This window comes from Lathamus discolor, chromosome 22 (assembly GCF_037157495.1).
Source record: "Lathamus discolor isolate bLatDis1 chromosome 22, bLatDis1.hap1, whole genome shotgun sequence".
Lineage (NCBI taxonomy): Eukaryota > Metazoa > Chordata > Aves > Psittaciformes > Psittacidae > Lathamus > Lathamus discolor.
In genome coordinates this window covers 4855679-4880848 of record NC_088905.1, presented here as the reverse complement: position 1 = coordinate 4880848, position 25170 = coordinate 4855679, and the positions used below count along the sequence as shown (strand labels likewise).

The following is a 25170-nucleotide window of genomic DNA, read 5'->3' as shown; positions in this document are numbered from 1 at the left end:
ACCACTTCACAGGCAGAGAGTGTCTCGTCCCCTTGCTCTCCTTCCAGCTTTGTGCTTGGCCTTGGGAGGATAACTCCCCAGGATTTTGCATCTCGGGCTCAGTGTTCCCAGCCTCAGGATCAGCACTTCTGCCCTCAAGATCTTTGCTTCCTGCAGCTCGAGGTATGAGGCACCTGGATGAAGACAGCTTGCTAATGCCTTCATCCTGAAGAGATGAATATTCAGCAGCTCCAGCACAGTCTCTGTGCCTGGCACCCACCTGGGGGGTTCAGCTGGGCTCTAGGGTGCTCCAGGCACTCAGCTCCCCATCCCTGCTGCAACCAGCAGCTCCAAGCATGGCCATGGGTGCCGGGGGAAGGCACAACACTTCCAAATGACCCACGAGAGCGAGGTGGCAGCTCCTAACTCAAGCTCCTGCAAAGCTGTTTGCTTTCTGCTGATGCCGGAAGACCTAAGGAGCTCCAGGGAGTGAGGAGCAGGTACCCAGCAGGCAGCAGATGTGGCACCAGATACTGGATGGAGATGCTTCTCCATGATCTCCCCTAGCAAAGCTGGTAACATCCCTTCAGAAAAGCCTTGAGTGTTTCCAGCCTTCCCAGGGAAGAAGAAAATCAAACCACCACCAGGAACAACTGCATTTTACAGCCCTTTCCTAAAGAAACACGGTCCTGGTGCTCAGGAGCTCCATGCATCTCTGCTAAAACTTGAAACCCTTGGCTGAAGGATAGTTGGGAGCCCCCACGTCAGTGATTTCGGGTCACCCCATGCATAAAGGACCCCCAGAGTTGGCCGGAGAGCCTCTTGAACACCACCCTCCATGCCTGCACGTTTCTCTCGGTGCCAAACCAGTTGGCACGTGGAGCTCACTGTTCCAGAGCTGTCATTTTCCTGGCTGTTAGAGGGAACGTGGGAAAGAGCAGCCTGGGTTTGCAACGCAGCTCCTGCGAGAGACGTGACATGTTTATTTTCCCTGTGCCAACTTCCACATCAACCGAGGTTTCTTTTTTCCGTGCTGCAAAAGGGAACGTTCATCCATCCTTCCCCCGTACACCAGCACCCAGCCTGGTCCTTCAGCCCTGATTTCAGCATCCCCAGCTCCCCAAAACCCCCTGGCATCCCCTTTTGCACGAGCAGATCTGGATGGGAGGTGACGTTTCTGCTCCCTTGCACCAGCAGCAAAGTGGAAAAACAATCAAAGTCAAGGAACTTGATGCTTTGTGTGACCCAAATCTCAGTGTCTCACTTTGGTCTCAAGCATGCGTCAGGGTGCTTGGGGAAGAAAAAGAAATGAACAAAAAGGGACGGTATTTTCAAACCCAAAGTTATTGCACATAACAAACCAAGCCTGCCACACGGGAACCTGGCAGCTCCTTTGAAACAGTGCTTGTTTGTTTGTCTCCTGGAGCAAAACAGGCAGGGAATTGCCTGCAGCACCGCAAAATATTCAGGTTGACCCAAATCCCTGTGTTTCTGAGCCCAAAGGGCCCCTTTTCTCCCTCCAGGCTTGGGCTGCTTGACTGGGCACATGTGGAGGTTTGATGGAGCTCGGTGCTGCGTCGGTCCTGGGTTGGTTGTTCTTGGTTTATTGGAATTTTTTTTTTTTCCATTATAGACATCATTAAAAAAAATAAATTTTACAATAATACATTTTTTAAAGTAATTGCTGCCATTTGAGCAATTTTCTTTTAAAAAGAACAGAAAAAAGGAAATGTAAAAAGCCACACTGTAGATGGATATGGTTATGTATATACATACATATATGTAGGTATAGGTGAGAGGTATATACGTACACTATATATGTATATAGAAAAGAAAGAAGGGAGAGGAACATCTAGAGGTTTCCAGCCACGGGTGGGTTGGGTCCCATCCCAAACCAGATTTGGCCGGATGGAGATTAATAAAAAAAGGGAAAAATAATAAAGGACAATCTCCCCCTCGCAGTGACAGACTGAAACATCAGGACAAGCTCACAACGTTTGAACAGTAGTTTCTTTTCTCTTCTGCTTGAAAACCCTCATTGACCACGGGAAAGGGAAAAATCCAACAAAACCCCAATAACCATGTCAAGAGCTTGAGCAAGTCCCCTTGGAAGAAGTGCAAAAGTCTCCCAATGGCACATCCATCCTATGGGATGTTCTGATGTGGGAACTTCACCAGCCCTGCAGCCACCCAGGCTGATGGGTCCTACAAACAACCTTTGCCAATGCTCTGCTCGACACCTATTTTCCCTCTGGATATTTCAGCTCTGGATCCCCTGTGGCAGGGCACACAGAGGGGTTTCACCATGAGCCGCTGTAGAAAAGAAACCCAACGCACCATAAAAGACCCCCCCAAAAAAGGGAAAAATGAAAATAGGAAGAAAACCGCCAAAGTTCCCCAACACGGTGAGGATCCTCCCGGCACCCGGGCTCAGCAGCACCGGCGCTTGGGAGCGTTCCAGTCTCCACAAGGCGAATCCTCCCCTTCCCATCGCCGCAGCAGGAAGCAAGGCGAGGGCCAGTGTGCCGGGGTGCGCTTGGGCCACCAGTGTGAGCGTCCCCGTCCCGCCGGCAGCTGCTGTCCTCATCCTCTATAACACCAGCAGCAGCAGGAGGATGGGCACTATGGGCAGGATCCGGCCTGCCCAGTGTCGGCTGCCGCCTGCCTTCTGGTCCACAAAGGTCTTCTGGTCTGGCATGATGTCCGTGGTGAGCTGGGTCTGCGGGCAAGAGGAGGGCAAGGTTTCATCAAGGCTCTTTTTGGGGGAGAAAAGCACCCAAGCTTTGATAACGCCTGTTGTCACCCTCCGGGCAGTGAAGCCATCGGCCTTCTGCGTGACATCCCCTCTGGCCCACCCTTTGCAAGCCATTTCCAGTGGAACATCTCCCAACCCTAAGATCCCTCATCCCTGCACTCCCCCCTGCCCCAAACATACCTCTGAGTAGCACAGGCTCTGCTCTTTGGACTTGTTTAGCTTCAGTCCGTGCTCCTGGGGAGGAGAAAAGCTGAAGGTTTTTTAGGGATTTTCCTTTATTTACTTTTTTTCAAATCCATGTGGGATTCAAGCTGGTTTCACCCCAGTGAGCCAGGGCAGGAGAGTTTGGGCTCGGGGCAGCTACTCCAGCTCACCTTGCCCTGGGCATAGTGCTGTGCCAGGCAGTGGCTGATGCCCCAAGCAAGGAAAAAGGATAGATCCCTCCTTTCTCCACACCAGATGCCCAGTTACTAGGAATGGTCACATCCTGCCAGGTAACTGGGTACCACCATGGTATCCAGCCCAGGATGCAGGCACAGAGCAGGACTTCCTGCTGCCCATGGGCTGCATCCGATCTCCTGACCGATGGACCTACCAAAGGCCCAGACCGGTGCTCCCAGTTTGCAGCAGCAACCAGGCTCAGGTCCTACCTGGACAGAGGTGCAGGTGGTGATGATGCTCGTATCATACATAGTGTTGCTGTCATTGATGTCATCTGGCAATGCAGGGCTCTTTTCTGTCTTCGGTGGCAGGGTGATGGGGGACAAGGGATTCTTGGGGGAGAGGTTCACATCAGTGCCGTTGCCAAAGGCTTGGATGGCGTTTCCTAGGGCGCAGGAGATGTTTATGGAGGGCTGCACCCCAGCAGGGATGGGGTAGGGTGAGGAGGGGGACGGAAGTGCCTTACGGAGACATGGATTTTCCGTGAAGTCTCTGAGGAACTTCTCACACTCTTCTTCCATGTTGCCACTGCCTTTGCAGGAGCACCAGGGTGAGATGGTGATGCTGGTGGTGCTGGCATCAATGTAGTTGGGCGTCATGTCGAAGCCTGCAAAGAGAAAGAAGAGGAATGAGGGGCTGTTGTGGGAGATGCCCTTCCGCATCCCAACCCCACAGCACTCACCGATGAGCCCTGCATAGGAGCCCAGGCATGCCTGGTAGTTGTCCGCAGGGCAGCTCGTAAGGGTCTGGAAGGAGGCTTGGCAGTTGGTGTGGAAATCAGCCAGACGGGACCTGGGTGCAAAGAGAAAGAAGGACAGGGATGGGATTTCACCACCGCTCCCAGCAACGAGCACTGGAGCAGCGAGGAGCAACAGTCAAGGCCAGGTTACTGCATCCCTGGCAGTGTTCAAGGCCAGGTTGGACACAGGGGCTTGAAGCAAGCTGCTCTAGTGGAAGGGGTCCCTGCCCATGGCAGGGGTTGACGCTGGATGAGCTTTAGGATCCCTTCCAACACAAACCAGTCTGAGATCCTGCAATCTAAGTCTACAGAAGGACAACTCACCCCACCGCTCCTGCCAGCGCACACCAGAAACCTCACAGCCTCATTTGGCCGCCCTGTTCCCAGTGGCATGAAGTGACTGTAAAACTTCACCACTTGTTTTTGTCTTCCCTCTGAACTGTGAAAGATCAGAGTGCAACTGAAACACCTGGGGTAGGGGGTTCTGTTTCCCTTTCTCCTTTGGAATCTGAGAAGGGGTAAAACCAAAAGGCAGGCTTGCAGAAAGCCCTGTTGAGGTGCTCCTGCCCATAGAAGGAGCAGAGATAGGGGGAGCCAGCAGGACCAGGAGGGATAAAAAAGGAACAAGAGATGCTGATTTCCACCCAGCTTCCTCACTGCTCGGTATAATGCAGAGCAAAAAGTGTAAGGAGGGATGGGAGCACAGCTGTTTCCAGGTGCAGCAGCAACTGGGCTCTGCTGACACAAGCCCACGCTTCCCGTGCAATGCCCTGAGGATTTATCTTGGGATGAACCGAATCACAGAGGCAGAAGGATAAAGAAACGGGAAGGATGTCCAAGAGGACGGACAGATGGACCCAGTGGGCAGATGGACGGGCTGCAGATTCCCAAAATGACTCAGTCGTTGAATGACTAGACACGAGGCTGAATTGTGCCCCAGGCTGGATCTTCATCACAGGCAGGAATCACAATGAAGCAGCCAAACTGCTGACACTGGAGATGAGACCTTGATTTCGCAACAGAAAATCTCCTCAGCTCCTTTTCCCCCACATTTCATATAGAAAGCAGGAGCCATATATTACTTAACTCAGCTTCCTTTTTCTTCCTTCTTAATTAAATGTCATCTTTGTCCAACCAGTGATCAAATCATCCAACAGTACTTGCCTAAAGTCATAAGAACTGATGAAAATAAGGGGTAGAAATTGTGTGTGGGTTTGGGTTTTGTTTTTTTTTTAATAGGAATGATTTGTTTTCAGAAGGTTTCGATCAAATTAAGTGGAGGAACAAAAGCAGCAGTGATTAAATGTGGGAGAAGGAACCTGCAGTGCTACCTTCCATGAACCCAGCACTTCCCATCACACCACATCTTGAGAGCACTAAGGGAGTGAGGGGCTGAAATGCAGCCAGAGAGGAACAGAGATGCTGGTGCTGAGCCCACAGCCCAAAGGCCACTGCGGCTTCATGGAATGAAAGGGAAAGGACATAGGAAGGAATAAAGCACAGCTGCTTGGGGCTGGATGTTCCATGCAGGAATGCAGTGGTTTTCTGTTTCCCGCTGTCTCCAGCCATCCATGACTGGAGTTTTACACCCACCGATGCAACCATCTCCTGCAGAGCAGCTGAGCCTGTCCTGGGGACTCGTGGTCCTTTGGGGACCCCAGCATCACCCCAGAACAAGCTCCCTGGGTAGCTGGGGGGTTGACTGGAGCCACCCGTGCACTTGGTACCTCCCTTCTGCTGCTGAGCACACCGGTCACGCTCTGCTCTTGCCTGCCAGCGGCACGAACTGGGTGATGTTCCCACTTCCAGCAGCTGCCTGACCCACTTCCAGCCTCCTGCCAGGCTGCACGATTCCAGGGCAAGGTCAGCCTCTCCATCTGGGTTATTCCAAGGCAGGGCTCCTGGGCACCACCGTGCTCTTCTACACCTCGGATGCTAATAAATAGCAGCACAGCCGGCATGGCCCCAGGGAGAGGTGCAACCAGGGCATGTGCGGGGTGGCTGCAGCATGATACGGGGAAGGTGGGAGCAGAAGCAACAGCCTGGGGTGGGTGTTGCAGAGCAGAACTCTGCTCCTTCCACACCATCCCCATCACAGGCAGGTATTTGGCTTCCCTCCTCCTCTTTCCCTCCACAGGAGAGAAGTAAAGTTTCCGACAGCATTTCCCCTCTCCCCAAATGCGAGGTGAAGGCACATCAATTCTCTTAAAGAACTGGGGCAAGTTCATCACCGAGTGCCATGGAAATTTGTCACGCTGCTCCCCGGGGCCCCGCTCCTGGCTTGGAGCATCCTCTAAGGCAAATGTTATTCTTTTCATAATACATGACAAGCCAGCTGGTAATCTTTCCAGAATATCCAAGCCAGATGTCACTCTTTCCGTTGTATACAATGAGTTTGCAGTCACTGGTGGAGACTAACTGCCAGGAATAAACTTAGTGGAGCTGGCCCATAGCTTCTCAGATTGCCGCTTTTAAGTGCCCAGGCAAAATAAAAGGACAAAAAGCCAAGTCCAGCTTAGAAGAAACAGGAGGAACTGGTGACAAATTGCTGGCTGGCAGCTTGAGACAGCAGGTGGGTCTGGCCAGGCTCTGCCTTGCAAAGACCTGGGATGGGAATTGCTGGGATGGGGATGGAGGATGCTGGCACAAGGAGCTGCAGGGCAAAGCCTCAGCCAGCACATTATTGTCCTGGAAGGCCTCCAAGGAGGGGAGAGAAGAAACAAGAGTGAAAAAGATTAACAAAAAATAATTCTATATATACCACACATATCACATCCCAAACCCGCTCCAAGTGTGGAGTTTGAAGATTAGGAGTTTCCAAGCTGTTTCTCTTTGATGCACTGAGAAAACTCATTTGATTTTGGGGTGAAAAGATCAGGATGATGCCAAAGGTGGATAACCCTGAGGGCTCAGGAGCTTTAATACTTCTCATTCTCTCTGCCCAGCTCCAGACACCTCCCATCCATCCCCACACCCCCAGTGCAGATATCCCCCATGTAAGGGACTTTGTGAATCTCATCAGCTCTTGGCTGCGAACTCATCTCCTCGCCTTGTTATCGCGCAGGAATTGAGGAGCAGCTTGCCAGCACCAGCAAGACACCCTCGCTCTGACATTAAAAGGTACCTACACAGCAGAGGAGTTTTGACTGGGGCTTTTCTTTTTCTTTGCAATCTTTTAAGCAGAGAAAGAAAAAATCCGCAGCACAGATGCAAGGTGCCTAATTGGGTGCTAACTGTTCCCATCACCAAGTGCCTCGGAGAAGTCCAAGCCTGGCACTGGTAATAACTCACCACCCATCAAAGCAGCATCCGGCTCGTGAATATTTCATGCAGAAAACATCCAAGATGTGGAGATTACTCAAGAGGGTTTTTTTTTTCACAGGCAATTGACAGGGACTAAGGAAAAATGGCTTTAAGAGCCACAAGCATCAGGATGGGAAGCGTGCTTCTCCCCACCCGTGGAGCCCTGGATGTTCAGGAAGCTGTGACAACATGGAAAAACTGAGCAAAACATGAGAAACCCACGGGCATCCTCCCAACACCCGGTGTCCTGCTGGACATGAATGCTTTCAAAGCCAGCAGATGCTGAGATAAAACAAACCAGCCTCAAACACCAACAACAGCAGCCCAGGTAATTCAAAGAGCCCTGGGGACAGGGATCAGCAAAAGGAATCCGAGGGAAGCTGGAGCATAGCTCCACTTTTCTGGGTGACCCTCTCCCAGAGCTAGGGAGCAGCTCACAGTGGGAGAGAAAGAAAAACATCAATGGAAATACTTGCTTTATCCAGGAAAAGTTACCTCTGGAGGCTGGAGTCGCTGGTTCTGATATGAGCCAAGAGGATTTGTTCCTGCTTTTAGCAAAAACCATCTTTCTGCCATAGCACAACACTGCAAGAGAGGCACTGAGCCCCATCCCAAAGTCCCCCAGCGAGATGGGGACAGCAGGAAAGAGGCAAAACCAGAATGAACCAGAGAGAAGCAAAGAAGAAATTCCCAAATGAGAGTAAGGACAGAGAGAGGAAAAGGGAAAGCGAGGACGAGCAGACGAGAGCCCAACTGCCGAGATAGGCGCCGTTAATTAAAAGTTCGGTTCTCCATATGTATTTTTAGGACACCGCATTTTGATTCATCACAGATAAGAGCAGTTGAAAGATGGGTTTTTCCCCTCCTCATGCCTGTGCTCCAACCCCATCATTACCCAGTAAGAGAATGGAAGGATTAAACACACGCATCATTTGATTTTAATTGAAGGACTGTTCTATTTCATTGAACTGCTAACTAAGCTGAACAGGAGATGGTGTTTACATAAGCAAACCCTGAGTCAGTATAGACTTGCTGTCACATTAAGTCAATACTTATGAAGGTTCTCTATTTAATTATTCAGTGTGAATTGACTTATGGCTGTGCTAAGAGCAGGTTAGCCTTGAGCTCATGGAGTGAGACATCCCTTCGAGCTGCCTTCCCCCATTGGTACCCATGCGATCCCAAGGGAAAGATCCCCAGGGTGCTGCCCCACTCACCGCATCCTTCCATTTCCCCCATACAGGGAAGCCAAGCTACCCGTTTCCTAATTTAAGGTTAGATTTGGAGGCTTCCCCCATTACTGCACCCAGAGGACCCACCAGCCATGGCTGGTCCCACTCCAGACTCAAGCATTGGTCCTCCCAGCAGCACCCAGAGCCACAGTTCAATCCAGGAGCATTTTTTCCTTCCCTTTCCCAGACACCAGAGCTACACTTCCGAGCCTCTCTCATTACAGGGTATAATGAGAAAGCCGAGCTGCCGCTCCCCTCTTCATCAAGGAATCATCCATTATAGATGGCATTTTGTCTGGGCTAACCAAAGGGTGTGAAGACAAGGACGTGGGTTTGAAAACACGAAAGAATTTTGTTCCCGTGACTGGTGTTTAATCAATACCCAGCAGCCTGGATCAGTTCCTGCCCTCGCACAGCCCAAGCCCAGCCTCCCTTGGGGTCCTGGGTGAGGAATACACTGAAAATAGCAGGAAAACTCAGGCAAACAAAACAGCCTGGTTTGTGCTGGGAGGGACCTTAAAGCTCCTCCAGCTCCAACCCCTGCCAAGGGCAGGGACCCCTTCCACTGGAGCAGCTTGCTCCAAGCCCCTGTGTCCAACCCGGCCTTGAGCACTGCCAGGGATGGGGCAGCCACAGCTTCTCTGGGCACCCTGTGCCAGCGCCTCAGCACCCTCCCAGGGAAGAGCTTCTGCCCAAGAGCTCATCTCAGTCTCCTTTCTTCAGGTTAAAGCCATTGCCCTGGTTTTGGCATTGCAGGAGCTACAGCCAGCAGAGGCTGGGAAATTCTTCAGCACCAGCATCACTGAAGCATAGGAGACCAGATTATTTGTGTTCCTGACTTGCTGATGCAAGATGAAAAATACAGCAAACTGCAGCTGCTGAAATCAGCTCTTTTCTCCCCTCCCCTTTCGCCTTCGCTGAGGTTAGTGTTTTGCAAAGGGGTTTTATATTCTGGGAGCTCAAACCTGTCCGCTGCAATCAGCCACAAAGCTCAGGCAGCGCGTCAGGCTCCTCTATTGTGCCGGGAGAAGTTTCCTGGCAAAAAGAGCTTCCCAGATTGCAGTGATCTGGGCTTGATTGTTCCTGCTTTCGCGGCAGGGAGCCGGGCGAAGGGGCTCACTGGGGATATTCAGCAGCTTCACAGGTCACAGCCAGACGTTTAAATTGCTTTTCTAGAGCAAAGCCCAGGATTTCAGGCCCAGATAACGCAGATCCTGCATCCCACTCCGGGGAAGGGCAGGCCCAGGTTTTGTCCCTCCTAACACAAACCAGTGTGCGACTGATTCTTTCAGAAGGAAGCAATGCAACCGCAGGGTGGGTCGTGTCCTGCAGAAGCAGCAGCCCCCGTACCCAGCTCAGCACCAACCCCAGCGAGACGGCAGCTGGAAACCTCCCTGCAAAGCCCCATCCCGGTGGAGGGCTTTGCTGCTCATTAGGCGCTCAGCCAGGAGGTTTAATTACTCTGGCAGCTCGTGTGGGAGCAGCGTCTCATCTGTCACCGCGGGGTTTCGGAGCTCACGGATCTTCTCCGAGTTCAGTGCCCTTGCCAGTCCCGTACACAGATAAGGACAAGCATCGCTCCGTGATGCTGATAAGCACAGGCATAGACAGGGAATCCCATGGCAGACCCCGGCCTTGCCTTGCCCACAGGCTCGGGAGGATGAGGGGTTTCATGCCAGGCTGCTCCTGGGTGGAGGCTGGTGGATGCAGATGCCGTGGGAAGGGGGACAAAGCCTGCGTGCTCTATTTATACACATCCCAGCACCTGGTGATGATCTCGGCAGAAGCTGCCTGCCAAAGCTTTGTTATTTATAAACACAGAGGCTTTGGAGAGGTGGGAGGGAAAGGAAAGGAGAGGAGCGGAGCGGCCCCCAGCGCCACAGCCCTGCGCATCCAGCCCAGAGCCACTCTGCCAAGGGGACACCCAGCACCCAAACCCACCCCGGCCACCGTGGGTGCAGACCTCGCCAGGCTGCTGTGCTCAGCACAATCTGCTCCCTGGGGCTGGACCAGCACCTCCAGGGCTCCTGAAGCGATGCCCAGGAACTGAGCCCACAGCAGAAACCTCTGCGTTGACACTGAATGAAACCCACTTGCACCAAAGTGGGGCTTTATAGAGCAAGAGCCCCCCCCCCAGCCAGGCTACCTCTCCCCATCCAGGCAGCATCCACGCTGCTGTTGGAAAAACACATTCCCAACTGAGAGCAAAGCAGCTGCCTCGTGATTCCCTCTTTGCTGCTTCACCTCTTTCTAGGAGAATTTAATTTCATGCAGGAACAGGCTTATAATTAATGCTCAGCAGCTCCACTGCCTCTCTGGTCCCCCCCAGCATGCTGCTAATGCAGGTTATTCCCTCCACAACCACATGCATCCTCAACTCCATTGCCTGAACAAGCATCAGGCTTCTGATGGAGAGGTGCTGCCATTCATTTGGTCGCATCTCAGCGCAGCCCTGGTATCTTTTATTCATAGACATCGGCTTTTTGTATTAGTTTTTGATAAAAAGCCACATTCCCACATTTCAAACACGGAAGAAGACCTGAAGCCGTGTTATTTATTTATTTCGCCACCAAGCTCTTGGAAACTCCATCACTTTGATGGCAAAAAGATCCTCCTCCTCATAGGAAATGTTCTTTATGAGGCTGAGCCAGCCCCTGGAGGGTGACAGGAGGGGGGTTTTGCTGTTTGAATAATGAATTTCATAATGGAACAAAAACCTGATCTCCCAACTTTGCTCTGCCATGGGGGAAGCGGTGGATTTCACCAGCCGTGGAGTTCCACTGGGGATGTTGACAGCACATCAAGGGACTTCACTGCTTGCAGGGCAGGGGTGCCCTCACTGCTGTAGCTCCTCTTGCACAGTCACCCCTTCCAGAGCTTGGGGAGATGAAGTCTGAGATGGGGAACAGAGCCAGCACAGTCCCCAGGCTCCATCCCTCTGGTTCTGCCCCACTGCAGCCTCCCCAGGCACAGGGAAAGGCAGAGCAGTGGCTCTGCACTGGGGGGTTCTGGAGCAGATCAGAGCTCAGGGTGAACTGGGGAGCTCAGTTGGCAGCCCCATGCTTGCAAACCACACACAGCCTTGCCGAAGCCCATGGGTTCGCTCCAGAGCAAGGGGAACCAACCTCGAGGCCACGTCTTAGCCCACAAACCACTCCATAAGCAGCCAAAACCCATTTCATCTGCAGAATGGAGCTGTTGCTGGAGGGGACCCAGCCAGCAAGTGCCACGCAGCACTGGGAAGATGAACTTGCAACGGGAGCAATGCAAACCCACGGCCCTACACAAACCCCCCTGTAGCTTCCCCCTCCCAACACCGGGAATGGTGGGAGGAACCCACCCGGATCCCTTACCGGCAGAGGTGATCCGTGCGGCACGTGCTGCGCAGATCCAGGCAGTTGGGCTTCTCCTTGTCCTCGTAGGAGCAGGAGGGGACGATGGTTTGGCGCCGGCGCTCGGCGCAGGCCTGGTCCTTGCAGGAGCAGAAGAGCAGGCGGTAGGTGTACTCGCTGGGCACGCGGTCGAAGAACTGCCGCAGCGCCTTGTGGCACTTCCTGCGGCTGCAGGGCTCGCTGGCAGAGACCTCCCGGCTGCACGTGGAGATGTAGCCCGAGCGCAGGCGCTTGCAGTTGTCGTTCAGGTTGCAGGCTTTGGCCGCATCGAGGCAGTGGTTGCTTTTGGAGTTGGCCGCAGGGTCCATTCCTGCCCGGAGAGCAAGAGGGAGAAGGGAGGAGTTGGCACCAAGATGCTCTCAACACAGGGAGATGCTACAGGGAGGAAGCAGGATGCGCCAATGTGGTTCCCCTGCTTTGTCCCCATCCTCCTCTATTGCAGTGGTGGCCTTGGCAGTCCTTGATATCTTAAAGGCCTTTTCCAACCCATCGATTCTATGATTTGGAGACCCCCCTACAGCACAGGAGGGGTTAACACAGCAGCGGGGGGACCTGGACAGAGTCTCCAATGCATCGTTCATGCCATGAGCTCACAACAGCTTTGTTCCTTGTCAATTATTCAAAGAATAATAATGAATTATTCAGCCTGCTCCAAACCATCACAATCCACTGAGCTGCACGGGGCCACCTCAGCCCCAGATCCTCTCCTGGGCCACCCCAAAACTGGGTCACCCCCAGCCATTCCCTCCCTGGGCTGCCACTGGAGGCACGAACCAGCCAGATCCCACATCCATCCCAGGAATCCATAGGCAAGTGAACAGCGATATGATGGACAAAGCCAAACCCCTGGCTGGGAACAAACACTGAATTGCCTCTTTTTCTGTCAAAATGATGGATCTCCCTCAGCAGCCCAGGCGCTGCTTTAGCAGCCACCTTGTCCCTCACCTCCTCCCCAGCCACATCCTTGGATGCCTCCTTTGTCTCCCAGCTTCCACTGCCAAAACCAGCCCTAAGGAGGTGCTTTCCAGCAGCCCTATTTGTAGGGCTTTGGTAATCAGTAAATGGCAAGCAGCTGCCCCGGATGGATGTTGAGCATCATCATCAGCCTTTGCCCCCTCCAGATGCCTGTGGGACTTCCCTGCAAGTGAGCAGTGGTTTGGGGTGTCTGCAGCACAGGACCCTACCTTGTCTCATTTTCCCATGGTCTTATCCAACTTGGGGTGAGCCTCCAGGCTGGGAGCCCTCAGCACGGTGCTGCTTCCATGAAGGGGTCTTGATTAAAAGGTGAAGCTGGAAGCCTCCCAATGCTGTCCCATGCAAAACCAGTTCACATCCCACTGCCATTGGGGGATGTTTGCAGCTTCTAGGGGCTTGGTACCATCAGTCCCAGCCTACACCATGACAACTGTGGGGTCCCCATGTCCTCTTCAAGCAGGGCCAGCACCCCCCAGCTGGGCTGTGATGCCAGGAGACCCCAGAGCCAAAGGGTAAAGCCCTTTGGAGAGAGCCCTTGAAATGCCAAATGTTATCCCAGTGAAGATCACCCCTGTGGAGATCTACCAGGGTGGGGGAGGTCGACAAGACATGTAAAGTGGATTCTTATGATGTATGATTCATAAGCAGATCTGCCTTGAAAACTAGTGCAAGAGGCAAGAAGGTCGCCGGAGCTAAGAGAGGTGTTTGAGCTGCTGAATGGTCAGAGCGTGAACCGGCGCTGGGGGGAAGCCTCCTCCTGCCAACAGGCCATAAACCTGATCAGGAATAAAGCCATGAGAGAGGGGGAAAGGTGAAGATAAATCCTTTGGGGCTCCACAGCATCCCTGAAGAAGGGATGGAGCACAGATTACCATTTTGCAACCTGTGTCCTTCCAGCTAAGGGCTGAGGACGGAGGCAGCTCATAACACTGACGTCAGAGGAGCAGGAGGGGGAAAGATGCTTGAAGAGCTTAGGAGACACACGGCTCTCTTGTCGCCTTGCCCACACCAGCTTCTGGTTTCGGGGGGATGCACTGAGCCCTCTCTGTTCCCCCCCAGCTCCGAGCCCTGCGGATAACAGCATGAGCATGGGATCTGTGCAAAGTGCTGGCTTATTGTCTAATCCTCGGGAGCATCGCTGCTGCCCTGCCCGGGACCTGCAGGGACCTGGATGCATGTTAATAGAGCTGATGTTTAAAGCGCAGGGTTTCTGGGGAGCTCATTAATAAAGCACAAGCATGAAAATTTCATGAGGCAAGAAGGAGCCGAGGAACGAGGGAGCTGGGGGGGTTGTGCGGGGAGGCCGGGTGCCACCAGCAGCCCCTCTGCAGGCACTGCCTCTGCTCTCCACACAGGGCAGGGTCCAGGGCAGAGGAGGGGGGTGATGGGGAAGGCAGCTCTGTGCAGCATGAGCTGAAGCCAGGGGTCTGGCACCCCCCTCCTCTTGGGTGCTGCTGCTCCAGGTCGGGGCCCACATGGGCAGCATAGGGCTGGTTTCCACCCGGAGCCTCTTCCTGCTTCCCTGCAGGCTGTGGTTTCCCAAGGGCCCGCTCCAGCACCATGTGGCACTGCAGAGCATCCTCTCTGCCTGCCCGGGATGCTCTGCCCCATGGGGTCGGCCAGGAGCAATGTGCATCACCCTCCTCCTCACTTCCACAGCCCCTGCTCTCTGGAGAGCTGAAGTAATCCCTCCACTAGTCCCAGTAATCAGCAGCCTCTGCTCAGCCTTGTTATCCAGAGACAACACAAACAGCTCATTTGCCTCCATCACTGGGGCTCCAGGTCAAGGCTGAGGGTCCTGGGGGGCAAATCACTGCTCCAGCCCAGCGTGAGGGGGACAGGGAAGGTGTGCAAGAAGCATTGAGGCCACCACGATGGTCACAGCTCACCTCCAGAGCATAACAAGAGCCCATTTCCCCCGCCCCTCAGCCCCAGAATTGCCAGACAGGCTTCCTTCTCCTCACACTTCGCTTTTGTGAATACATCAACCCCTGAGCGTTTAATCCCCCACTCCAGACACTTTGCTTTTCATACTTCCCAGCAGCTAAAATATTTCCTTGATGCTAATGTAATCCCAAAAGGCGGGCGGGAGACGGGAGGGGGTGGCAGCATCATCCCAAACCGGTGCTGAGCTCCTGGGAGGGAGCCTGGCAAATTCCCTTTGGGAGCGAAAACCTGACGGGTGATGGGATGCAGCATCAGAGCCCTCCTCTGAGGTGTCCCCAAGCACAGCCCGGGGGGGAAGGCGCAGCATCTCTGTGGGGACCCCAAGGTGCCACCACCCTCTGCCCTGTGCACCCCATGAGGTCTGGGGATACAGGGACCCCCGAACCTCTGCGGTGGTGGGCAGGGTGGGGGAAAGGATTAAGAGGAGAAAGAGCAAGGAGAAGCCAAGGCGTTGCTGACCTAATTTGAAAAGGGGAGGGGGGAGCGGCAGCAGGAGGGTTGTCATGGAAATAGATGGGGAAAAATCGTTCCCGAGGATGGTGGCAGATTTTGGGTCCCCCAGAGGAGGACGTGGAGTCAGAGAGATGTGAGATGCTCCAAAGGGCTCGGCATCCTTCTCCCAGCAGCATCCCATATCTTGGCTTGAGGCTGGGGAGGGACAGCAAAGAGGGTCCCCTCCTTGGCTTCCCCACATGTGGGGTGTCCTGCTGGCCCTAGATCTTCCAGAAAACAAATCGCTTTAGACCAAGGGATGGATGGGCAGCAGGAGGATCCGGTCCCCCTCCTCTGCCGAATGCTGTGACACTAGAGGGGACACAGCAAGACAAAGGAGGGAAATAAGGGCTCTCCAGCGCACCACAGCTATTGTATACAAGCCCATGAAAGGTAAAATCCTAAATCACAGCCTCGGGTGAAATGGGAAGCTCGGGGAGCCATCATTGCCAGGCAGGGGCTCAAACGAGCCTGCACCTCACTGGGGCTTGCCCACTCCCAACAATGTCTCATCCCGATGGGAAGGTCTGAAACAGGGAGGATCTGTCCCAAAGAGCATCAAAACCCAACAACATTCAGCCCCCTCGGGCATCGGCATCACAGCCGCTGCTGGGGGCCGTGCCTCAGCCCCGACTGATGCTCAAGGCATCGGGTTTGGGGTGATAAGAGAAAGGATTGGCAGGGAAGTGGCCGGAGGAGCAAAGGAGCAAGCACGGGGGAGGGAGGTGCAGGTCTTCCTCGCAGGGAGCTCGGCCGCAGGTCTGCATTCCCAGGCAGGGGAAAACAAACCGTGTTGCTTTTATTACCTGAGAACATTGAAGCAAGTCTGAATATATCAGAGAGACGAGAGGTGACCGGCTCGTAGGGGGAAGCTTCGTAGAACTCTTCTCCTGGAGGGGAAGGGGAGAAAAGAAAGGGGGAGAAGAAGCAAATTAAAACCCCGCAGTGAACGACCTCAGTCAGCATCGAGCCTATGGCCAGGGGTGGGCACACCCGCAGTGGGGCAATGGGGGACTTGAGAAGGGAAAACAAAGCATTTAAATCATCGGGAAAGGAAAAAGCCGTCTTGGAGCAGCTCAGCTGAGCTCCTGCTAGCTGGGAGGCTGCGGCCGGGCTGTGCTGTGCCTGCAGGTGCTGACATCTGGTCCTGACACAGCGCTGCTCCTTCTGCACATCAGGGTTGGCAGATGCTGAGCTCAAAGCGAGCTCAGGACTTTGGGGAGTTCAGATCTGAAACGTCACCGTTGTGTGACCACATCCACAGGGCCAGCTCCAAGTGAAGGTGTCAGGGTCTATATAGGGGATACGGACCTGACCGGAGAACCTCAGCACTTGAGCACTGGAGCATCCCCACCACTGATCCACCCACACTGTGCTCCAGGGGCTCATCCAACACAATCCCCACTTTCCAGAGGGAACCTGAGCACAGTCCATGCGTCCCCAGGCTGGGAGCAAGCCCCCCTCTCTCTGACCTTGGATTGCAGTGCAAACCCCCTCTGCTTTTCTGCATCTCCAGGAAAAGCTGATTTCAGGAGAGGCAGCCACTGCTCTCAGGAGAGGAAACGCTCTCCTCAAGCCCCAGCAGCCGCAGGAATAATACATATATATAAAATAATCAATGGCTGTATTTTGAAAGCCCCAGTCAGAGGTGACCAGTCTGGAGCATCGATCTCCCTGTGCCTGGCAGCCCTTTTGGCAGGATCTCTGCCTGCATCCCTGCTCTCACTGTCGATGAGCCTAGACCACTCGAGGCCATGGTGCTCCCAAGTTATTACTAGCACAAGGCAGCAGCAGCCTTTATCCCGAGGAATTAAAGAGCCACTCGAAATCCAGTGCTGGAAAACAAGCTCATTGAGAGGCAGGCAGCAACGTGGGAGTCTTGCTCCAAGCCCAGCACTTCCTCAGCACCATCCCTTGGAAACATAGGAGGGCAGAACTGGCCAGGGAGAGCCGGTGGGATGCCAGGTTGAGCTGCCTCCATCTGCTGCGGGGTTTCAGCCTCGACAACACACTCAGAGTGATGCTACCTGAGTCAAGGGCAGCTCTGATGCTGCTCATCACGAGCCAGGAGCCCTGCTCCAGGCAGCCTGCACAACTTCAGGCCAAGCCCCTTCTCACTGGGTTTCCTAATGCTCAGATGACAAATAGCACCTTTATTAAAGTGCATTTAGGAAACACTGGAACCTCCCGCTATATTGCTTTGCCAATGCAATAAATAATTAAATACCAGCTGAATCTTGCTGCTTGCTGGGGAAATTACCGAGCATTAAAAGGGCAGTGGACTTTTCCTGAGCTCACTGAGATGCAATTAACCTCCAGGAATGAGGCTGGAGTAGAAGCAGTCCTCCTTAATGGCAGGGATGGGTTAGCTCCCACGGCCAAAAGGCTGGATGGGAGCATCTGCACTAAAAGGCAGAAGATCAGAGTCTACCTTGGGCCCCTCATTGCTTTTACACTCACCGGTTCATGCGCATTGAAGCTAAGAGCTGCTGCACCTCCCCAAAGCTTCCACCTCTCCTTGTGACTCGGTATAATCACATCTCTTTCCACCTCCTCCCCCAGGTGCAGCTCCTGGAGCACCCATCAAGCACTCGAGCATCCTTCATTCATGCTTGCAAAGCCCTGGGAACTTGCTGAATGAAGGCTGCTGAGCCAATGAAGCTCCAATTCCTGCTTGGGGCTGGCTTTGAGCTTGTGCTGACCCCTCCTTGCTGCCACCACCAAACCAGCACCCCTCTGCCTTCACTCCCAGCTTGCGAGGGAGGTCAGAGGCCTGCCCCCAGCACAGGAACATGGCTGCAGAGGATGGGGGCTCATCCCGGGGCTCCACCGAGCGAGCCCCATTGCTGGAGCTGCTGAAGGAGGTGGCCATCAGCAGGGAAGGAAACTGCAGAGGAGAGGGCATTTGTACCAGCCCAACTCACTGGTGGAAGCAGGGCCAAGCTGCCAGGATGTGCCTGAGGGTCCCTCTGCTCACGAGGTGCCAGCAGCCAGGCAGGGACGTGCCCTGCGAGGGCAGTGCCGCAGCTCGGGGTTTGCACAAGCTGGGCTGGGTTTAGGAGCTTCCACACACAGAGAGCCAGTCCGAAGCCCATTAAAGGGATCTATACTGTTAGAGTGGTGCTGGCCCCGTTCATCCCCAGTCTGGGGCCAGCTGGGGGCTGGCAGAGCTGTGCAGGGGTGGCCGGAGGGGTAGAGCCCACAGGGCAGTGAAGCAAAGCCCAGCAGCACTGACAGCAGCCCCTGCTGAGCCCCTCGCAGGTGATTCCTCCCTCTGAGCAGCCCTGGACCAGCAGCATGGGGTGATGCCCCTGCACAGGGGCAGATAGTCCTGCCTGCGATGAACAGGGCAGCCCCAGGCCAGCAAAACCCAATGTCAGTTGCCTGCACTGATCCAGCTTCTCATTTACTCCTTCAGCAGGCTGCAATGACAACAGGCTCTGGTGCATCAACCAGAGCAAGGGCTAACAGGGGGCCCGAGGAGGCAGCGGCAACCTTGGCACCCTGAGAGACCCCCACAGCTGATACTGAAGTGCAAAACCGTGCCCCAGATGTGCTTCAGCCCATGGGCACATCTCCTTTGGGGCAGACAGGAGGGATGGAGCCTGGAGAAGATCCAGTTTACAGGTGCCTGGATGCCCAGGGAACATGCTCTGACACGACAGAGATCAGCTCTTGCTGCAACACATCCCCAGCCTCTTTTTTCCTTGCCCTGTGCCCATGTAGGGCAGACAATCAGCCTGGCCTCTATCGGCATCCTACAAGAAAAGGGGGGGGGGGGATTTTCCTTGCCTGGGGTGCCCATAGGGTCAGTGAGGTGATCTTGGAGCTTCCCAAACCCAAGGTGTGGGTCCTTCTCACACCTCCATCCCACTGCATCCCCGCAGAGCCCTGCCCCTTACCTTCGGTCAGCCCGAGGTGTATACTCCAGTAGATCTGAAGGCACTGAAGCTCCTTCTTCATGCCTCTCTTGCAGCGGCAGTCGTAGAGGGGGCTCTCCTGCAGCACCTCCAGGGCTGCCTGGCATTCCTTGTTGGCCAGCATGGTGTTCCTGTCGCGCCCAGCCAGGCACTGCCGCAGCGTGCGGTACCGGGAGCTGCAGCTCGGCTCCGCCGCACACAGCTCGTTGGCTCGGACACAGTCCACGGGCACCCGCCAGCCATGGGGGTCCTGCCCCGGGGGGGACGGGGGGGCTGCCAGCGACCGGAGGAGCTCATCTGAGCGAGGGGCAGCAGGGGGAGAGATGAGGGCAGAGAGAGGTGAGGGTGGGTGAGCAGAGCGGGGTGAAGCCCCGCATCCCCTCCCCAGAACACACACATCAGCCTCTTGCCCAGTCCCCAGCTGGCCCCCAGCATTCAGAGACCCTGCAGAACCAGAGAATCCCAGGCTGAGTCGGGTTGGAAGGGACCATAAAGCTCCTCCAGCTCCAACCCCTGCCACAGGCAAGGACACTTCCCACCAGAGCAGCTTGCTCCAAACCCCGGTATCCAACCTGGCCTTGAACACTTCAAGCCACCTCAAGGTGCTCCAGAGAGGGAGAGCATCCTTCTGTCATGCCGAAACCAAGCCCGGATGTGGTCCCAGCCCAACCCCACTGGGCAAAATTCAGCTGGTGGCCTCAAGAAGCAAGTGGGATGTCACAGGGCAGCAGTGACGCACTGCAGAGCGTGGGGTGGGAAGGTGGGGGTTAACCCCACACCTCACCTCCGGGGCTCTGTTTCTTATGAAAACCAACTTAAACAGAGCCTGGCTCCAGCTCTGGTGCTCAGGGACACGGAACCCCACGCACGACCTCTCCAGAGCCACGGGGAGCCCGGAGCCCAGCCAAGCTCTCTGCGCACATTGCTCCTTGGTTCTCACTTGGCAGCTCATGTCTTCAGGGCTGCCACGGGATTTGTGGGGCATCTGAGTCATGGGTTTGAGCTTCAGGCTTGGCAGAGCTGCAGCTCGGTACAAACTCTTCCCCCCCCCGAGGATGTGCCTCTGTGCCAGCCGCCCTTTGGGGTGGCAACCATCCAGCTTGCCCAGCTCCTGCCTGTGCACCCCCTTCCCACCCCGCACCCCCATTCCTCTCATGTTCTCATTTCCTTTGGCTTTTTGGAAGAGATTCTTGCCAAGTCAACCCCACGGACCCATCCATCACGGGTGCATGGGGAAGGGAGACACCTCCCCTGTGCTTGCACCATCCAAGTGACGGGGATGAGGAGGGCAGGACCCCTTGAGCCAGTTTGCAAGTGCAGGCAGGGAAAGCTCTGAAGCAGGTAAAGGTGGGGACAAGAGGACCTGGAGGGCATCCTCAGTTGCCCATTGGGGTGATGCAGGAGACCCCACTTCATGCAATGATTCCCCCCCCCGTCGCTGCCCCTGTGCCATGGGGAGCAGCTTCCCAACCCTGTTGATGCCACATGCAAGGCACCACCCGGGTACAGCAAACCTCAGCCTGCAGCTCCAGCCCCTTCCCAACCCATGGCCGGGTATGGCAGGAGGACAGTGACACCTACAGGAATGTGACACGGGCCACCCGTGTCCCCCCCACCCCTCCAGGACACGCAGGCAGCTCCCGTGCTTGGTGGGCTCCCAGATCCAGCAGCAATTCCCAAATGCAGGCAGCTGCAGGCAGGGCTTGTTCCCTGCCACTATCCTGCAGGGGAACACCAGGAGCAAGCGGGCACAGGAGACTCTGTCCTTGTCTCCAAGTCAGGAAGAGGAGAGGGGATGCTCGTGGCTCTGCAGGAAGAATGGGGCCCTGCGGAGGTGAAGGAGCAGGTCAGGGAGCAGCCGCTGGTGAGAACAGCTCCACTGCCTGCAGTCAGGCCAAGGAACATCCTCCTGGTCTTCAGCCGATGCTCCCGAACAAACACCGCTGCGTTCAGGGGGGTCTGGAGGGTGTCCAGATACCAGGAGAAGGTGCAGAGCCTCTACGCCCACGTTAGATCCAATTTGGGGTGGCAGATGTCCCTTGGGATGGCCATCCTTGGCCTTTCAGGATTATATTCCACATGGGAGGCAGGCGGGATCTGTAAGCGGTGGAGACACACTCCTGACACACAGCCTGGACTGGTGGAGGACAAACGGGCATCCCCAGATGTTCCTCAGGGCAGAAATGCCAGTTCTTCTCCATGAGACAGATGATGCTCTGGTACTTGGGGTAGAAAGGCGCTGCCTGTGCAGCTTGACACACCTGGAAACCCCGGACCAAGGCATCCTGCTGCTCCTGCTGCGGCCAGAGGACGCAGGGCATCCAGAGCCATCCCGCAGCTCCACCCTGTGCCATTCCACCACTGCCCTCACCCAGCTCGGCTGCAGATCCACCCCGTGCTGGCCCCAAGCCCTTTGCTCTGAGCGATCCCAGGTCTCAGGTCCCATTCAGTCTTGTCCCCATGATGCCATGAAGCCTCCTCCCAAAAAACCATCCGAAGCCTCCCTGCTGGCTCCGCAGGCTTCCCAAGCAGGGATCAGAGCTGCTGGCAGGCAGGCAGGCATGAAAGGGAGACAGGTTTTCTCTGATGCAGAAGGTGCTGGACCACATGCAACATCCTCGCAAGGGGCTCCAGCACAGGGACAGGCACTTGCTTATGCCAGGATGGGAATCCCAAGAGTAAATCCAGTCGCAGGGATGAGAACATGGTGATGGGCTGGCCCCAGCTTCCCAGCTTTTGCCACCTTGCTTCCATGGCCTCGCAGAGAGCAGGGTGCTACGTGTCCCCTCAGCAGCCCGGGGAGGGTGCCTGCAGCGTCCCACACCACATCCAAGCTGGGAATGCCAGCACGGGGCAATCCCACCGCAGCAGGAAGGGCAGGAGCAGCCTTTCCTCGTGGCTCACAACCCGCACAGGGCACCTCGGTGCCCCCAGGCTCAGAAGCACACTCAACTCTGGCTGCTGGGGGGGCGATTTTACCCAGGACCCTCCTCTGAGAAGCTGGGAAAAGCTCAGCAGACCCCCCCGAGGCACAAGGTGGGAGCTTGGAAGAGGGGGCAGGCTGGGGGGGGGGGGGGGGGTCCCTAACCCAAAGGAAATCACCTCCTGGATGCACATTAACCTCCCATCAACAGAACATCTGCAGAGCGGTCAAACCTCATCCTCAGCAGCCTCTGGGGTGTGGGAGCACAGCGAGGATCTGCAGGCCCGCGTCCCTGCCGCTGCCCCAGCACCGCCAGGCTGTGCCGCCTCTTTCCTGGCTGGAATACACGGAACGTGTCTTACTCTCACCGGTCCTGCCAGAGCCCTTTGGACACGGGCAGCTTTGGAGGGAAACATTTACCCTCACAACTGACTCCAAGCTCAGGCTCCTCGGGAGCGAGCAGCCTCCAGCCCGGCCGCGGGGGCAGCGAGCCCTAGATCCCTTTCTCCCAACCAGTTTCTCCCAAGCAAAGGGCGTTCTTGGCTCAGCAGAAAAAGCACAGATGTGAAGAGCTGAGCTCCCGCTGCTCCACTGGGGGCTGCTTTGGAAAGCAGCGGGAGGAGGCACCCTGGTCACCCCATCCCTGATGCTCCATCTGGGGGTACGGCTTCCCTGCAATCACTGCTCAGGGTCTTGCAGCCCCCCTGCACCAGAGAAACCTTTGGGGTACCAAGGAAAGGGGGCAGAAGGTCTTACATTCATGACACCCTCCTCCCCAAAGGGTGGATGGAGCACGGGTTGGATGCCTTTAGGTGGGGCATCCTGGAGGTCTCTCTGCCTCAGAAAGCAGTTTGTGACCCCTGCTCCAATACTCCCCAGCACACTCTGCCTCTGGCAGGTCATGGCAAAAGGCACCCCAAATCAGAGCTTTACACCCCACTGCGTCCCACCCCACCCCACATAAAGTCACGTTAAGCAACAGCCCCCTCCTTACCTCCCCATCGTGCTGGGGAGCAGGGCAGAGGATGAGCTGATCCCCCCATTTCACCCGGGGAGCAGGGATGCAGAGCCCTCCGCACACAGTGGTCCCTCTGCCTGCCTGCCAGCCCCACACCGCGGGGTGCTCTGGATGCAGGTCTGCTCCCCCAGCCTTCAAGCCTCTCCCAGCCTCTCTTCTCCCCATCCTCAGAGCGGGCTGACCCTGCTCCATCCCGGGCGAGCTCAGCAGACTTATACGGGGCGCTGGCTGCTGCAGCGTGCTGGGGCTCACCGACACGCAGCCACCCGTGGCAAGGCAGCGGGGCCCTGATGGCATCCGGAGCACGACCGAGGCACGATCCTGTGAGCACCCGGCCTGGCTGGAGTCACAAAGGGGCCTTTTCACCTCAGATCCACCAAAATCTCTGGCTTTTCCTCCTTTTTGGCTGCACCTTCCCCGCCCTCGGAGGAGGCTGCCCTAGAAATAACTGAGCTTTCTTCTTGGCAGAGACAAAGCTCCTGAATAACTCAGCCAGGAGCTAGAGCAACACGCAGGACCCGCAGCAGAGGGGACAGCAATTCCCCACGCACACACACATGCAATTAGCTCAACTTTCCGAACCCATTCTTCACGCCGAGTTCCCAGGCAGGAAAGGATGGAGCTGGGAGGGGACCCGGCAGCCGCGGCAGCAGCTGCTGAAGGGCGCTGGGAGACTGGGAAGGGGACACACACATAGGGGTGAACATCCGAAATGCAAATCCACGTTGGAGAAGGAGAGAAGGGATCAAAGGCGGGCAGGGCTTTGGCACGATCGGGGCCAAAAGAGGGGGTGTCTCTGCCGGGGGGGTGTTGTCCCCCCCCTTAAATCTGATAGAGAATAGGAAAATAAAGTTGCTCCTAGTTAAAATCCTTGTGTCTCCTCGTCCCTCTCCCAATGCCTCTCCCACCCCGGAAGAGAGCCCGGCCCCTCTCCAGTCCCCATGCGGGGGGGGGGGGACATCCCACCTCTGCCCCCCCCAACATGACCAGGAGACATCAGCCCAGCGGGAACCCTCGGCTGGGCCACTCACCTATGAAGAGGACGATGCAAAAGGCGTTTGCCAAGATCATGTTAGTAAATCCCCGCGTTCCTGCACGTGTGCCAAAAAAAGGGAATAAAAAAAAAGGAAAAGGAAAAAATAATTCCCAAGGAGTCCAGGTAGATCCCAGATCCGGAGGAGGATGGGCTGGAAAAGAGAAGTGGGTGCGCTCCGCCCGGCGCGGAGCCGATCCTCAGCCGCGGAGCCGGGTACCGCGGCTCCCCGCCGCCCGCATCCCTGCTGCCCGCATCCCCGCCGGGCTCCGCTCCGAGCTCCCCGGGCTCCCGGCGGCTTGTGCCGGGGCGGGGGACGGGGGGAAGGCGAGGGGCGGCTGCTGCCCGTCCCCTCCCCGCCCCTGTCCTTCCCCCCACACACTTCCCCAGCTCCTCTCCGCCCCCCCGCCGGGCCCGGGAGCCGCGCAGCGCGGAGGGCAGCGCAGCCGTGGACGCCCTTCCACCGCCCTTCCGCCGGGGCAGGGGCCGGGGGTGGTCTGTGTGCAGGCCCCCGGCTCCCCATCCCTCCCTCCATCCCTCCCTCCATCCTTCCCTCCCTCCGCTGTGATGCCCCCGCCTGCGCGCAACGGGGAGGATGCAGAGCCAAAGGTGAGACCCCCCCCCGGGAGCAGCCCCGGCCCCAGGCCACGGGGATGCGAGGGGTGACCCGATTCCCCCGATGGGTGAAACGCCACCAGATCCCGAGGAGGGGACACACACAGGGGAGCCCACCCAAACGGGGACCTACCGGCTGCTCAGCGCTCCCCGCTGCCGGGGCGTAGGGAGGAATTGCACACGCACAAGTGCACACACGTACATGTGCACAACCACACACACTCACATCCAGCCGGGAATTACTCATTCACGACTACAGCAGCGTTGTTCCCCAATTCCCGGCATCCAGCCCCTCTAATCCCCACCGGGGCTGGGAATGGGGGGTCTCCAAGCAGGCAGGGTCCTCACTGCAGAGACATGATGCTGGTCTCTCACCATCTTCCTCCTCCTCCTCACAGCCTTGCTA

General features: G+C 56.1%; 1 protein-coding gene across 1 annotated transcript; it reads right to left on the bottom strand.

The window, feature by feature from the left end:
* Positions 1-1504: 1504 nt before the first annotated feature.
* Positions 1505-24488, bottom strand: GFRA2 (GDNF family receptor alpha 2). The gene is made up of 9 exons (XM_065659080.1): positions 24148-24488; positions 19158-19472; positions 16062-16145; positions 11803-12151; positions 3858-3967; positions 3642-3782; positions 3385-3560; positions 2915-2968; positions 1505-2698 (listed from the first exon to the last, which is right to left on the bottom strand). The coding sequence occupies exons 1-9, from the start codon at positions 24185-24187 to the stop codon at positions 2570-2572; spliced, it is 1398 nt and encodes a 465-aa protein (XP_065515152.1). The 5' UTR covers positions 24188-24488; the 3' UTR covers positions 1505-2569.
* Between the last annotated feature and the right edge of the window lie 682 nt (positions 24489-25170).

Bases quoted from the DNA above. Each gene is read 5' to 3' on its own strand.
- GFRA2 (XM_065659080.1), bottom strand. From the start codon at position 24,187: ATGATCTTGGCAAACGCCTTTTGCATCGTCCTCTTCATAG. The intron at 12,152-16,061 runs GTAATAAAAGCA...CTCTCCGGGCAG, and splicing joins ACTTGCTTCAATGTTCTCAG to GAATGGACCCTGCGGCCAAC. The intron at 3,561-3,641 runs GTAAGGCACTTC...CCTGCGCCCTAG, and splicing joins CACGGAAAATCCATGTCTCC to GAAACGCCATCCAAGCCTTT.